Source organism: Tetrao urogallus, assembly GCF_951394365.1.
Source record: "Tetrao urogallus genome assembly, chromosome: 2".
Lineage (NCBI taxonomy): Eukaryota > Metazoa > Chordata > Aves > Galliformes > Phasianidae > Tetrao > Tetrao urogallus.
In genome coordinates this window covers 103458179-103473536 of record NC_136814.1, presented here as the reverse complement: position 1 = coordinate 103473536, position 15358 = coordinate 103458179, and the positions used below count along the sequence as shown (strand labels likewise).

At 44.7% G+C, this 15358-nt stretch overlaps 1 protein-coding gene across 1 annotated transcript in view; it reads left to right on the top strand.

Annotated features, from left to right (window-relative positions):
- DTNB (dystrobrevin beta) overlaps positions 1–15358 on the top strand; it is a gene marked incomplete at both ends in the record, with an annotated part of 126144 nt that overhangs the window by 92753 nt on the left and 18033 nt on the right. The window contains one exon of the mRNA XM_079532659.1: positions 1074–1094. Coding sequence (XP_079388785.1) covers positions 1074–1094 — 21 coding nt within the window. The remainder of the gene's footprint in view (positions 1–1073; positions 1095–15358) is intronic.

Genomic DNA, 15358 nt, shown 5'->3' with positions numbered 1-15358 from the left:
ACAAAACAAACAAACAAAACAAAACAAAACAAAAAAAAACCCACTGCCAACCTTTCCTTGTAATGCACACTGTTGCTACCCCACCACAGCTGCTGTCTTCCTCTGTGGAAGCAAACTCATGTAACAACCACAGTGTACCCACTGTTATGAAGCCCATTCTTATATAGGCAAGGACAAAATGTGTGAAAGCATTTGACTTAGAAAGTAACTCTCGATTATGTGATATTTCAGTGATTGCTATGATTTTGCACAGTGGCACGAGAAATGCTTGTATGGTTGATGTTGGAGAGTGATCCCACTGGCTCAGAAGGGTCATAGCATGCATTGCTCTGATTCAAAAGAGCATAAATTCGTCCATATTTCACCATTTTTGTTCTTTCAAATTAGCGTGCTCTGTACTGATCAAAGTTGAATTGCAACAGCAATATCATTCTCTCCATCTTTGTATCTACTTTATATCTTTGACTCTAGTGCCTCCCAGTTTCTCTTCTCCCATTGTAGGTATGATTTAGTTCAAAAACCCAAAGAGCCCAATTCGCATAAATTTGCCCTTTTGAAACCCAATCTGCAGAGCTCACTACAGGCCCAGTGCTCACTCCATGATCAGAAAGGTGATACTTTGCCTCTCAGGTTATGACATTTTCAGTCTTCGTGATGGCAGGGAACCAGAAGCAGTGCATTGATTGCACACCTCAAGTGGCATTGGCAAGCTTTTCAGTCTGAAAGCAAGGTTGTCTTGAAGACATTTGGAGAGTCGTTTCTGAGTCTAGGACAGGAAGAGAGTCCTAGCCCACAGTGATATGCATTCCATGTTTCCAATGTTCCCAAACACCGATGGCCATTTAGACAAAAGTAATCTTTTAAAATGGGACAGATTACACCTTTACATTCCCATGTAGCTCTTAACCCAACTTGATTGTTTCTGTTTGTGACTGCAGATGTTCCTACAGTTTGCCACGTTCTCCTCCTTCATTGGATCTGTTGTATATTATGTGTATGCGTGTTCCCTTGTAACATGGTAATTAATCTATCCTGTTTCTTTCTTCACCTTTATCTTTTGCCAACCATTATAGGAAGAAGAGCAAAAACAGGCAGTAAGTTGACTTCAGTTTGTAGGTGATCTTTTTTCTTCTTTCTGCATGAAAATACAAATTTCTGTTCACTGGCTTGTATGCAAATAAGCCACGGGAATGGGAGGGTCTTCGTCACGGGTGAGTTTGAAAGCAACCCCCGTGATTATTCAGCAGAGCATGGTTTTGTGTACATCCATAAAGCTTTTCCTCTCTCCCTTCCAAATGAAGTTGATTGCTGTGAGCACGCAAGCGGTGGCCATGTTGGGTTTTCATACAATTGTGCATGACCATCCAGGGTTGAAAATTTGGATTCTCAGCTGGCTTTGTAATGTGTTTTCTTGGCAACTCCTTGGAGTGTTTTCCTCACTAGGAAAGCTTTCTTGTCTCTTCAGGTATCCTTAATTTGCCTCTTTGCCACATACAAGCCCATGCATGAAAACTAATTAATGACTTAATATTCTAGGCATGGATCCATATCTCTCAATCATGGTATAGTCTGCTTGAATTAGTCCGCTGTGCTCACTGTACGCAGGGTGAGCAAACCAACAAGAGGCAAGAACGCGTTTGCTTTGTTACTGATTTTCATTTCTGCTGCCCACCTATTAAAATCTGAGTACTGTGTTGATTTCGGAATCCACTCCAGAGGGAGCCCTTTTGCTTTTCTCAGGAACAGCCAGATGTTCAGCGTCTCCCTCCAGCAGAACAAATTTCCAGCATTTTTGAGCATGTTTTTCCTTGTACGCAGAGCATTAATGGCGATCAGTCAGTCCCGTGTTTCTGATTGTTGGGGTTTCTTTTACATCTTATCAGATACATTAATTGGAAATTATTGTGATTTTTTTTTTTTTTTTTTGGTAATTAAATCTATATTTCTTCGTATTTTCGATTGCTGAAAACGCTTCAAAGCTACATGTGCTGAAATTCACTTTGGGTAATTTTGGGGTGGCTTTTTATTATAATTCTGCCATCAACTTAAAAATAAGATTGAGGTAAGTGTGCATCTCCTGTTGGAGATCAGTTTGTCTTTAGGTGATCCTTCCAGTAAAGATTTATCCCTGGGTCTGCCAAGGCACCTTGCAGAAATCCTTTGGCTTAGGGAAGGGGACAGATTGCAGCACATGGCACCAATCTTAAGGAATTTCCTGGAGAAAGGAAAGAGCCAACATGCCTCAGTCCCTGTCCTCCTATTTTGTACTGTCATACTGTCACTGTATGTCATTTTCTTACCCACCATCTTTGCTAGGAATAATGCTCTACGTGGAAGTGCTGCATGTTATTATCTTGTTTTTCCTCCGCTATGATATTCATCCTGATTCTGAATATAGAAAAATAGGGTAAATAGGAGATCAAGTGAATAACTTGCCCAATTTTACTTCCTCTCAATCCCTGGAGCAGTGTGTTAGTAAGAGGATAAGAGAGCCAAAACTGAGTGCTAAAATAATGTCAGTACATTGTTAGGCTGCCAGTCCCGTTCTGTTGGAATTGATGACGAATGAGCCAAAAAGGATCTGAAACTCAGGAAAGCAGATTTTGGCCAGCCAAAGGGCACGCTGCTAATCGGTAGGAGTGGAAAATTTACATCCTTATGTTTATGTAGGCTGAAATAGACCGAAATTGTTCTCCTAACTATAAAAGCGCATCTGGCCCTTTCACTGGATAGAATCATAGGATCTTTCAGGTTGGAAAAGTCCTCTGACATCACCAACCCCAGCCCATCTTATTACGCCCACTGACCGTGTCCCTCAGTGCCACATCTCTGTGGTTCTGGAACACCTCCAGGGACGGTGACTCCCATCTGCCAACTTCTGCAGGGGAATACCATGGAAGACAGAGACAAAGGCTGTACTAAAATCTAGGCAGATAAGACCCACAGCCTTTCCTTCATCCTCTAGGTGGTATGGCACTGAGAAAGATTTGGAATTGTTTGAGTTGGAAGGGACCTTCAAAGGCCATCTAGTCCAACTCCCTGCAGTGAGCAGGGGCACCTACAGCTGGATCAGGCTCTCAGATCCCCGTTCAGCCTCACCTTGGCTGTCTCCAGGGATGGGACACTAACCAGTTTGGTGAGGTCTGCCAAGGTCCCTCTAATGGCACTCCAACCATCTGGTGTTATCTGCTGCTCTCACAGTTTTGCACTCATTGGGGGTGAGTGCTCTCCTTTCATCTAAATCATTACTGAAGATCCTAAATAGTTGTGGCTCCAGTGTCAACCCTTGAGGCAAACCCCCAGCGGGTGTCTTCCAGCTGGACTTGTGTCACCACTAGCAGCTCTACACAGTCACACTGTGAATTGGTGTCAGCGCTGTTCCGGAAAGGCATGAATGGAACATCTCCAGTTTGAAGTCCAGAAGGATTCATTGAACCATACCCCCACTTCCAGATGTCTTCAGGACTTCATGTCATGCGTTTTCTCCATAGCAAATGTGCCTGAACTGTTTGTGACAGTTTGGCTTAAAGCCAACTGAAGCATTCTTAAAATATTATCAAGCGTCACACTGCCCTTTACAACCTCTGCCCGTTGTAGTGGTTGTAGAGTTGCATCTTCCCTCTGTAAGAATATCTTTAAAACTGTCCCAGTCTAACACGTGCTCAGCCAGCCCTTCCCCTGCCCATCAGGCATGGAAGAAAAGCCTGGTCTGGTTGGTACTTCACAAAAGGCTACAGTCTAGTCCAGAAACAGCTGAAGCACAGATGGGAAGAAATGTGGAACACTGCCTGGGAGCCATGGAAGAGAAGGCCTCAGCGATCTGAAGGGATGATCCTCTCACCCTCTGATGAGATGGATCGATTATGTGGTGACAACATCCATTTACATGAAGGATTAAGGTAAGTAAGAGGCAAATCAATTGAGCAGTCTCTGATTCAGGACTGGCCGCACATCAAAAGCAGTAGCATTAGCATCCACTTCAGGAATTTCTGATTTCCCTTTTCTGCTAGAGCAGCAAATTATATCCCATCTTCGCAGTATTGCTAAGAACAGTTACAGGGGATGAGTCAAAGAGGATCAGTTTTCCTGGCTGTATTCAAGCAAGTTTCATGACCAGCAAAAAAAGACTTCCTGAAGAAAATGCCATAATGTTCATAAAGACAACGCAGAGTCATGGAGTCATTCAAGTTGAAGAACACCTCTCAGATCACCAAGTCCAACCCATCCCCACCGTGCCCACAAACCATGCATGTCCTTAAAGGCCACATCTCTGGACACTGGAACATCTGGACACATTCTGGGCACTGGAATGGACTGCCCAGGGAGGTGGTGGAGTCACCGAGCCTGGGGGTGTTCAAGGAAAGGCTGGATGTTGTGTCGAGGGACATGGTTTAGTGGGAGCTGTTGGTAATGGGTGAACGGTTGGACTGGATGAGCTTTGAGGTCTTTTCCAACCTTGGTGATTCTATGATTCTATGATCTCCACATTTCTTGAACACCTCCAGGGATAGCAACTTCACCATGCATTCCAAGGGCTGAACGTGCCCAGCTAAGCATGGACAGGATGGATGTTAAGAACAATTCCTTCTTCAAAAGGGTGGTCTGGAACTGGAACAGGCTGCATAGGGAGGTGGTGGGCTCACTTGCTGGAGGTATTCAAGAAATTTGGAAATGTGGCACTGAGGGACTCCTTCAAATGAGTTGGGCCCATCCTGATCACATCCTGAAAGAAAAAATACTGTATAAAGAGATTATTTCAGTAATGGAGTATTAAGCCACATAACCCATCACACTGTTCTCTCCCACTGCTAAAATTGTTGTGTCCTAGCTAATAAAGTTCTTTTCCAGCATAGATCCTAATTTACAACAGGACCATGTTCATGTCACAGCTGGTGAGAGACTTAAATAATCTGCTAAATATTAAAACCTTTGTTTTATTGTCAAACGAACAGCCATTGGAGCTGTGCTGTTCGATATTCAGAGGAACGTTAAAGGAATTCACGGAGATGTACATCACATGTATCGTGTCTCTGGCATGTAGTACAATGCATACAACAAATCCAGAAGAGCGTCAAGAGAACTGATCTGGTGCCAGACAGGCACAGAAACAGCCTCACAGCAGAGGAGCTCACATGGGAGTGTTTAAAGACTGGAATGGAAATCTTTTCCTTTCAGAAGATGGTGGGAACCGTACAGCGTTGCAGAGCAGATGAGGCTCTTGAGTGTTGAGGTTGTGTTACCAAATGGAAAAAGCGGGCACGCTGTCACCAAACCACACTCATGAGGTCATGGACATCGTGGGAGGGTTGTTCCTCAACCCCACAGATGGGCTCTTGGGAGCCCCAGTTTTCTGCAGAGAGGGTAATTCCTGACCTTGAAGAGCCGTGAAGAAGCCTCAGTGTGCTGATATCTGAATCTGGGACTGCTGTGTATGTTTTGGCATCCTCCAAAGTGGGCACAGTGGGGCTGGGTGACAGTTGGACTTGATGATCTTAGAGGTCTTCTCCTACCTTAATGATTCTGTGATGCTATTCAGGGACACGGTCAGTAGGCATGGTGGTGATTGGACTCAATGACCTTTAGTGGTTTTTTCCAACCTTCATGACTCTGTGAAATTTAGAAGAGTACCTTTGCTCGCCTACCACACTGGCAGCTCTACCTGCCCAATTAAGCTGAAAAGAATTGCAGCAGTTCTTGAGTCTCACAGGCTAAGTCTGTGTGCATGGAAAAGTTCTGTGATTCTGAAGCCAGCTGGCACAGGAACACCTTGGTCTGCAGGACCTGGTGGCTGCATGCAGCACTGGGGATGGTCCCCACAGCGTGCTTGGGAGTGCTGGGGAATGTGATGGCTGAAAAGTGTCAAAGCTGTGCCAACGAGCATTCTCACACTTCACTGCTGTAAATTACCTTGTTGCAGTGCCAGAAGCACTCCTGGGCATGATTCAATTCACTCCTATAGACAGATTTAGCTTCAGAGTAAGCTTTGAGTTTGTGCCTCCACGCCACAAACCATGTTTATGGGCCGCCTAAAGGATGTCAAACCCAGAAAGACTCCAGAAGAGCCACTTAAATGTTGAGCATTTAACACTGTATTGGGAGCAAGGTCTTTCCCAACCTTAATGATTCTATGAGTAGGCATGATGATAATGAGTTGATTGTTGGGCTTGATGGTCTTGGAGGTCTTTTCCAACCTTAATGATTCAATGATTCTCTTCTATGAAGTATTGGAATAGGTTATCCCAAGAGGTGGTGGATGTCCCTGAGAACACCCAAAGTCAGGCTGGACGGGGCTCTGAGCACCTGATGGAGCTGTGGGTGTCCCTATTAATTCCCAGGGGGTTGGACAAGATGACCTTTAAAGGGGCCTTCCAACTCAAACGATTCTGTGATTCTACAGTTCTACAAAGTGCTGTCAGATGTGCAAGACAAACTAAGACAGCGAATAGCACTTGGATATTTTTTTGGTTATTTCTGACTCGTAGTAAATAGATACTTTCAAAAATAGCAGTTGAGAAAATTGTCACGGGGATCTGCAGTTTTTCCTGTGTTCCTGCTGCCCCATTAGGAGGGAACAGCCATAGCGTAGAACCATTTATGCAGAGCACTCGCTCCATTCATGTCTTCCCTGAATTGCATTCCTCTGTACTTAATCACATCTTGGACTGCACAGCCAGGAACAGGCAGGAGTTTGTTCAGTTTAATGTTTTCCAAGCTGAGAAAGACACGTATGCCAAGTCTGAACTTTTCGCCGCTACCATTTCTAACAAAGCTCTGCACAAAAGCATTGTGGCTGCACTTGCTTTTGACTTCGGGGAAAAAATATGCTTATTCATCCTAATGCACTTCAGGAACAGCTGAAGGGTTTTCTATTTTCTAAACAGATCCTCTGTCGAGAGGCTGCCCAGCATGCGCATTTTCAGTTTTGCTCCACTCGAGGTTTCCGTTTGTTTGCTTACTTGCTTTTTGAGAATCACGGAATCGTTTTGAGTTGGAAGGGACCTTCAGAGGTCGTCAAGTCCAACTGCAACGAGCAGGGACATCCACAGCCTGATCCCGGTGATCAGAAATATGCATTATTTGCAAAAAGAGGATTAGAAGTGGAACAGCCTTGCGCACAGAGCAGTTCCTTTGGGTGTACCGTAGGCAGACAAGGAGAGCCAGGGGGGGCTCCAGGAGCCCCAGGAACTTCTTCCTGCATTCGAGGTACTGCTCCCTCCTTCCTAGGGCTTTATATTTTGCTAAGCAAGCAAAAGGAGAGGCCCTACTGCCTTACTGGGCTGATACAGTTGGATAAAGCAGAGCCTCAGATGAAGGGTTCAGCTGCACAGTGAGCTGACTTTGACAGCAAAGCCAGCTTGAGACATTCCTTTTCCCGTGCCAATATTCCCTGCTCCAGCAGTTATGTTCTTGCAGTTTCTGAGGGGCCGTGCTCCAAATCAGAGCACTGACATCGTTCTAATTAAAGACAGCATTCCTAGAAAAAAAAGATGAAACGGGAAATTCTTGTACCTACACCTTCGTTGGCCTCATGTCAGATCTTCAAGAAGTACAGATCTGGGCTGAAAGAGACTGGGAGAGGCTCTGCAGCAGATCAGAGAGGTTGCAGAAATGATGCGCAGTGTCCCACAGAGTCAGCGATGATTTGGAAGTGCACGTTCAGTGCTTAGGCTCGTTCTGCAGGAGTGTTTCATAGGTCATCATGAAGCATCTCGTATGCAGAGTGGTTTTTTTCAGAGGCAGATATTCTCCCTCTAATGAGTGTTTCCATCCTGTGCTGCTTGTTCACGAGAATTCATTGCGGTGCAGCAGTGGGATTTTTCATTTTGCATGCATGTCTCCACCAAAGCATTTGTTGCCACAATTTGGGGTGGATATTCATGAGCTTCTCAAGGTTGTGTTTTTGTTGTGGAGCTATCATTGAGATGACTGCAGAGATACGCTGCGAGGATTTGCATTTGTTTGGCAAGATTGAGTTTCACGCGCTGCTTGTTTTGTCCGTAGGAAATGTGATGCTGATGATGGGTTTGGCAAGACTGAAAGTCGGAAGACAGAATTCAGGAATAATTTATCTTTCCATAGTTTATTCAAGCATAGATTGCAACTGGTTAAATGATATCTGTGTACAGTCCGGGATGTGAAATGCCTCTGTGCTCCCCAGCTGAATTTCACAGCTATGCTGATGGTTCTACAACAAATCTTGATTGATGTTATAGTCAAAGACTTGATCTAGTTTGTAGATAAGCTTATTCATCTACAAACTGCTTAAGTTTGTAGAGATGCAGACAGTGCCTGCATACCGCTTCAGTGTGTGCAAAACAACGTCCAGTACCACGTGTTGTAGGAATACCTGTCTGTAGAATTCTGACCTTAACCAAAAGGAGAGCTAGACCAGATGGCCTTTAAGAGTCCCTTCCAACTCAAGTGATTCCATGAAAATACACAACTATACTTCTTGTCTTTCTGGATCAACATGAGTGTGCCCATTTCAGAGACAGGGAAAACTGATCCTTTTTTAGACACTCAAGGCTACCCAACAAGCTGTTGATGAAATTCAAATGAGAAGGGTTGCTTGCATCTTGGCTGTCACCTGCATGAGGAATTGGTTCTTGTATGCCATCATGAAAAGTATGAGAGAAGCCCGTAGAGCAGCTGCACAGGCTGTAGCTCGGTGCTTAAGAACTGCACCTTGCAGGAGTTGTGTCCACAGAGCTGAACTCTGGACACTTAGTGGAGGGGAAGATGTATGGTGGTGTTAATCTCCTGTAATTCAATTGCAGAGAAATTAATATTAAATATGTTTCTGTGCGTGCATTTGCAATGCTTTCCCTCCTATCATTATGCAAGCATAGGAGGGTAATCAAAGCCACATGAAGGACATCTGGATCCAGCGCTGGTTTATGTGGCACCTGGCCCTTATTAATAGTAATGAGGAAATAGCAGTTTGGGATTTCTTGACCTCACATGAAATTCATTTCGCTGGGCAAAGGTTGCGAGCAGATGGCAGCAATTGGGGCTCATTTCATCATCTGTTACACAGACTTTATGGCTTCGTTTTGCCCCTTTCCTTTGTAAGGAGCTACCTCCTCTCTTTTTCTACCTCCTCTCTTTTTAAAAGTTGTCTTTTTTCAAAGAGAGTCCCGAAACATCTTGTTAAAGCATGTTATGTGCAGCACGAGCGTTTAGGTACGGGCTGATACAACAAAATAATCCCTCTGAGCATAAATCACTCTTTTGCTCACTGTGTTGTAAACTTCCATCTTTTTGAAGTCGGTAGTTTCTTCTGGGTGATTGGCACCTCTCCAATTTGTTCTCTATTTCCCCAGCCCACAAATACACTTTTGCACTCTGTCTTTGTGCAAATTAAAGAGAGATGAGGAGGCACAGCCGCATCATCGTCCGCATAAAGCACCATCTCAAACCAGCGTTGGGGTCACCGAAGTCTCATTTAATGATGAACCCCAATGAGTTGTGTGCAAGTGGGCAGCTTTTGAAGAGCACAGAGCGTCCTGAGTAAGGGTTTTTGTCTTCAGTGCTCGGCATCTGCCTCCCTGTTGTCACCTTTATTGGGTGACCCTTATTTTCCTTTATATTTTTTAGTAGTTGGAGCTGATTCAAAGCACGCTAGAAGATAAACCTCCAAATTACAGGTGTAGTGCTGTTTAGTATTAGGGAAACACTATGAATTCAAGACCTAGGAAATGATGAGGTTTGATATTTGCTTGCTCAGATGTGATGTTGGCCATTAGAGTGATGGCTTCTGTGCTGCGACAACACGTATTTACAACACCCCTATCAAAAAAATCACAGTGCATCGATATAGTCAATGTACACCATGCTGCAGAAATGAAACACCAGGCCTGGAATCTATTTGTCCAACGTGCTTGATCAAAATAGCCTTACCTTGGAGCCTGATGGTAGGAAATATCCGTTCCAGCCACACACTTTGCCTTTCACAATGCATTCAAAATGAAACCTCTTGGAGGTTTTATTTATCAAAGCAAAATGAAAGTGGTTCTAACTACTGACGTTGTGTAACTCATACTGGTTCTGGGGATAAATGCTTGTTTTGTATTTGTGATTTACTCACTGCTGCAAATACCTCTTCAATTCTGCAAGCCCAAAGTAGATGTATTCAAACCCACAGTAAATCAAAGTAGTAGAGAAAGAGAAAATCTCAGTATTTTGACTGATCAGCATAAGATGGTGCTCCAGAACACTGACAGTTCAATTCCGTGTTTCTGACAGCGTTAATGAGTTCATCAAATTAAATTAACTGCAAAACTCTAGATTCACATGGTGTTGGTTGGTTGGGTTGCGCCAGTGCTACTGGTGCACATACAAACAGCACTGGGGAGCAGTGCTCTCCTGGTGACTTGAGGGCATGGAGTTCTGTGATCCAATCATTTCTCTTAAAGATTTCTGTATTTTTTCGCCCACTACTGATCAGCCTCAGGGCTCCGTATGACCTCTTTCAGCTGGATGTCAGGGGTCGGGTTCAGTGTGGCCCAAATTACAAATATCACAGGATCCCTGTGATACTTGGACTTCCAGAAATGACCCAGTCCAACCCCCTCCTAAAGCAGTCTCCCTACAGTAGGTTATATCCCTGCATGCATTCCTTCTCCTCAGTGTGAAAGACCTGAACCTTCGATTTCCATATCTGTGATACCATAGACAATCCATGACCCAATGGAACACTCTTCATTGGCATTGTCCGATCCCAAGACTTATTGCCATCGTCAGGAGTGGCAGCAGACCACACATCCACAGTGGTGTAAGGAGGTTCCTTCAGCAGAGGAGTGGCCTCTGGCAAAAGATGAAGAATCACAGAATCACAAAATTGCAGGGGTTGGAAGGAACCTCAAGAGATCATCAAGTCCAACTCCCCTGCTAAGGCAGGTACCCTACAGTAGGTCGCACAGGTAGGCATCCAGACAAGGTCTTTAATATGTTCATAGAAGGAGACTACACAACCTCTCTGGGCAGCCTGTTCCAGTGCTCTGTCACCCTTACAGTAAAGGAATCAAAAGGAGCTCTGAGCACCACCATGTCCAACCTCCCTACCTGGGAAGCCATTGCCATAGGGCTTGATAGGCTTACAGTACAATTACTGTACTTGTGATAAGAAATCAGGCCTGACTGTCCAGGAGGCTTTGACTTCGGCATCCTCCAAGGTGGGCTTGATGAGGGCGGCATGACCATTGGACTAGATGGTCTAAGAGGTCTTTTCCAACCTTAATGATTCTGTGATTCTATAAATGTCCTTTCTAGCTCTGTACTATTTCATTTTTTGCTAGGGCCCTTGGTCATCACCACTGCAACCACTGGACTAAAATCTGGCCTTGACTTCTCTGGACCACATGTAGGCCATCATCTACAAGGCACCCACCAAGGGCACTCTTGCTTGCAAATAATGTCGTTACTCACATGGGTGAGGTTATTTGTTTGCAAAGTGCTTGCAGAATCCTTGGACTACCACCAGCCTTGTAGACGACTCATCTGCATTCATTATTGCTTTTTTTAAGAGCCAAGCATGTTAAAAAAAGATGACAAATCTTTGAGTATTTTGTAGGTAGCACACTTCAGAGAAGTAGTGAAAGTTGCTAAGTTACCCGTTGCTACTTAACTCTGAAAATTTATAAAAGCGTGGCTTTGGAGAGTGTGGAGATGACTAGTGAAGGGCACCTCAAAACTTTCATTTTCTGCAAAAGCACAGATAGATTTATCCAGAGAAACTCAGCTCTCATCATAGCACAGCAGTGTTTCTCAGACCCGATGTAACTATTTGTTCCTATTTCTCAAATGGGTTTTGAAAGTGCACCTTGTTCACTTTCTGCAGGAATTTATATTCATAATATTCCATCAACAGCCTTGTGACCAGACTGCGTGCGACGTGCCATTCCTCAGACATCCACAGAATTGTTCTGCATTTCATTTGTGTGGGTCTGAGAGACGGACAGGCTGGTGCTCCAGATGTGGCCTCCCCAGGGAAGAGCAGAATGGAGGAGATCCTCCCTCGCCCCACTGTCCATGCTCCCTGCAATGCGCCCCAAGGCTTGTTGGCCTTCTTGGCCATTAGAGGCATGTTGCTGCCTCATGATCTACTGTTGGTCAACTGTTGATCAACCAGAACACCATTGGCTTTCCTGGCCACAAAGGCAAACTACTGCCTTATGGTCAACCATTCGTCAACCATTGGTCAATTGTAGATAAACCAGAACATCCAGGTTCAGCTGGTGGAGCTGGTGCTTTGTGTTTGCCTGCAGGCTGCGCTCCTAAGGTCACCTCCTTTTTGAAGCCCTTTCTGGAGCCTCTGATCCCTTGCTGCAGCTGTCCATTCCTGAGAGCACCAGAAGAGCAAGTGAGTCCTTGCTCACCATTGGTGCTCTCTGGAAGTCCCCAGCCCCTGGTGTCAGTGACTGCACTGCCATCACGCAGTGGCTTCACCACTGCTATGGTAAAAAGTTTCGTGCAACACCCCAAAAAGGTGAGATTTGAGCTGAGATTCAACTCAGAACAGCACGCCAGAGGGCTCACATTTAGTCATTGCATGTCTCAACTTTTCAAGCGCAAGTAGGCAGCAACCTTCCTCGTTCAGCTGCTGGAACATCTCTGCAGTTTGTCAGCCCTGCTGGTTCCAGGCTGAATGCCGATCCTTCTCGTGAATAATGCATTATTTTTCCACATTCCAGGCTGCTCTTTGCTTTTGCACTGCAGGCTGCATACTGCACTGGCTCAGATGTGCTCCCTGCCTCTGTCCCAGAGCCAGCACTGGAATTTATATGGGAGAGCCCACGGTCTGTGTTTCTGAGCTAACCTGTGCCTGTTGCAACACCTTGCATGGCACAGCACTGGGTTCTGGCAGCAGGTCAGACTGGCAGCACCTGTGTTGGCTGCTGTCACCAACACAGCTTCCCGAGCACGGTCGCTGGTATCCTTGAGGACCGCATAAAATACTTGGAGAGCATTCCAGGAAATTGTGGAAGCCGTGAAGAATTTAAGTATTTTCCCGAGTTTTCTGTCCTCGCTCACATTTGGTCTTCATTGGCTTCCCCCCTTTTTTTTGCCAACCAATTCAAACCTCGAGCCACGTTTTCATGGAGCTGGAGAAGCCCTGAGCGCTCGGTTGCTTTCACACTTCTCTCCAACACAACGGTCACACGTTTAAACAACAGATGAGCGACCTTGTAAATCCACCCGGGGTTTTCTCCTTTTTCAGAGTGTCATTAATTAATGATTAATTCTCACATCCAGTGAGTAACTGTTTCCATCACCACCCTGACATCACTCTCCCCTTGGGACTGCTCTATTCCTTTCTTTCTCCGCGTGCATCAGCCCAATCTCCGGGGTTCAGTTTGGATCCAGGATTGCTCTTCTCTTCCCTCACCTGGTTGCCACCGTGGATTTGGTATCAGAAATCAGAAGTGGTCAGATAAAGTATGACACTGTAACACGAATTGAGGTATTTGTTGAGTCTGCAGGATTTCTGGCTTGAGAATTGCCAGGTTGGGGTTGCCTGGAGAGGTGATCCAGGCGTCCCAAGAGACACCAAAGATCACACTGGACTCTGTGCACCTGATGGAGCTGTGAGTGTCCCTGTTCAGTGCAGGGAGTTGGGCAAGATGGCCTTTAAAGGTCCCTTCCAACTCAAACCATTCTATGATTCTGTGATTCTAACCAGCTCTGGTTAGATTCCCACAAACTGTATTGAATAACACAAGTGTTTCAAGCACAGAGAAATCAGATTTTTCAGTAATTGCACAATGCTACAAGAAACAGTTTTCTCTGTTAATGGATTTCAGTCATTTATCTATTGAAGCAGATGCTTTTTCCTCAGAGCAGCCTCTTTTAAAAGACTGAAACGTTTGAATTGCTGAGGAATGCTGCTGTTCCCTACGACTGTTGTTTACGCACTCCAAGTTTGTGTTGTCTGAATGTAGAAAATGATTTTTGTTTAAGAATAAAAAATCTTCAAGACTTGTAAATTCACCTCTCGGTGAATACTTTTATGTTTGGGAAACATTTGCATAGCAAAAGGTTCTCAACCATTAGGAAATGTTGCACACACGAATTTCATGGTGCTAGTACATTGATGTTTGACACCTGCTTCTGAGGATGAGCTCATAGGCTATTTCCTACATAACATTTGGTAGTTTGTTTAGCCAGAAATGTCTCTAAAGTTGGACTTGGTGATCTTTTCCAATCTTGATTCTATGGTTCTGTGATAAAACACGATGGTAAGAAGGGTCCATTGCTGTCCATCGTGGTTTATCCCCACGGTACATCGTACGCCGTGAAAAACACGTTGTCTCCATTCCAGGATGAATGTACACGCCTTCAGTTTCCAGCTGGCTCTGATTTTCCCTTTCCTGACTAGATTAAACACCTCTGCTGTTCTGTATTTTCATCTGGAGAATACACGTGCCCAAAGTGAGCTCTTAATTACCTTTAGGACACTCTGGGAAGGGGGAGGCATCCCAGACTGCTGCCATCAGTGATCTTTACAACTCTTGCAGTAGCGCCTCTGTTTGGCTTTTCTCTTCACAGCACCTTCTCCTTCTCACTCTTTGTCGCTCACTGTAGCGTCCAGAATTATTTTGCTCAAGTGTTTCACTACCATCACCGTTGACACCCACTTATTGACTCCTAGGCTAACTGCTCTTAACTACTCAGTCATTCTGCTCTTCCTGTTTAATACTATCGAGGAAAATGCTAATACATCACTTGGAGCTTCCCTCTCACTTCAGGATTTATTAAAATGCATATCAGCAGACCTAAAACCTTGTCAAGCATCTCTGTGGGGACTCTTGGGTTCAAGTCATCCAACCTGCTGCCTTTAAGGTAAGTATCTTCAGAAGGCAATGTGCTGAATAGCAAAAATGTTGTACAGAATCCACTTATAAAACCTGCTCTCAGAACAGGCACCAATCTTCTTAGCATCAATCATTTCATCTTGGTGCACCACAATGAAGTGTGGTTTGTTTTGTAGAAGAGAATTGTCATTTCTAACCCATCTAGGCACAAACAGTGTTCCTTATGGAACCCTGGCAGACCCAAAGAGTCATAGAATCGTAGAATGGTTTGGGTTGGAAGAGACCTTTAAGATCATCTAGTTCCAATTCAAATCTAACAAAACCACACAACTTCACTTCTCTGCTTGGCAAGCAGTTGCTTAAAGAACATCTCATTCTGAGCCCTCATTTGCTGTGATACTTGATTGGGTTAGCACTCTTTATATCAGTTATCTCACTGATCCTTTGTAGTCAGATCCTGGAATTCTGTATTCTGTAGGAAAAATACTTAAGGAGAGGCACTGCTACCCACACACATCTTTTCCTCTTCACTTTTCCTAAGTGGA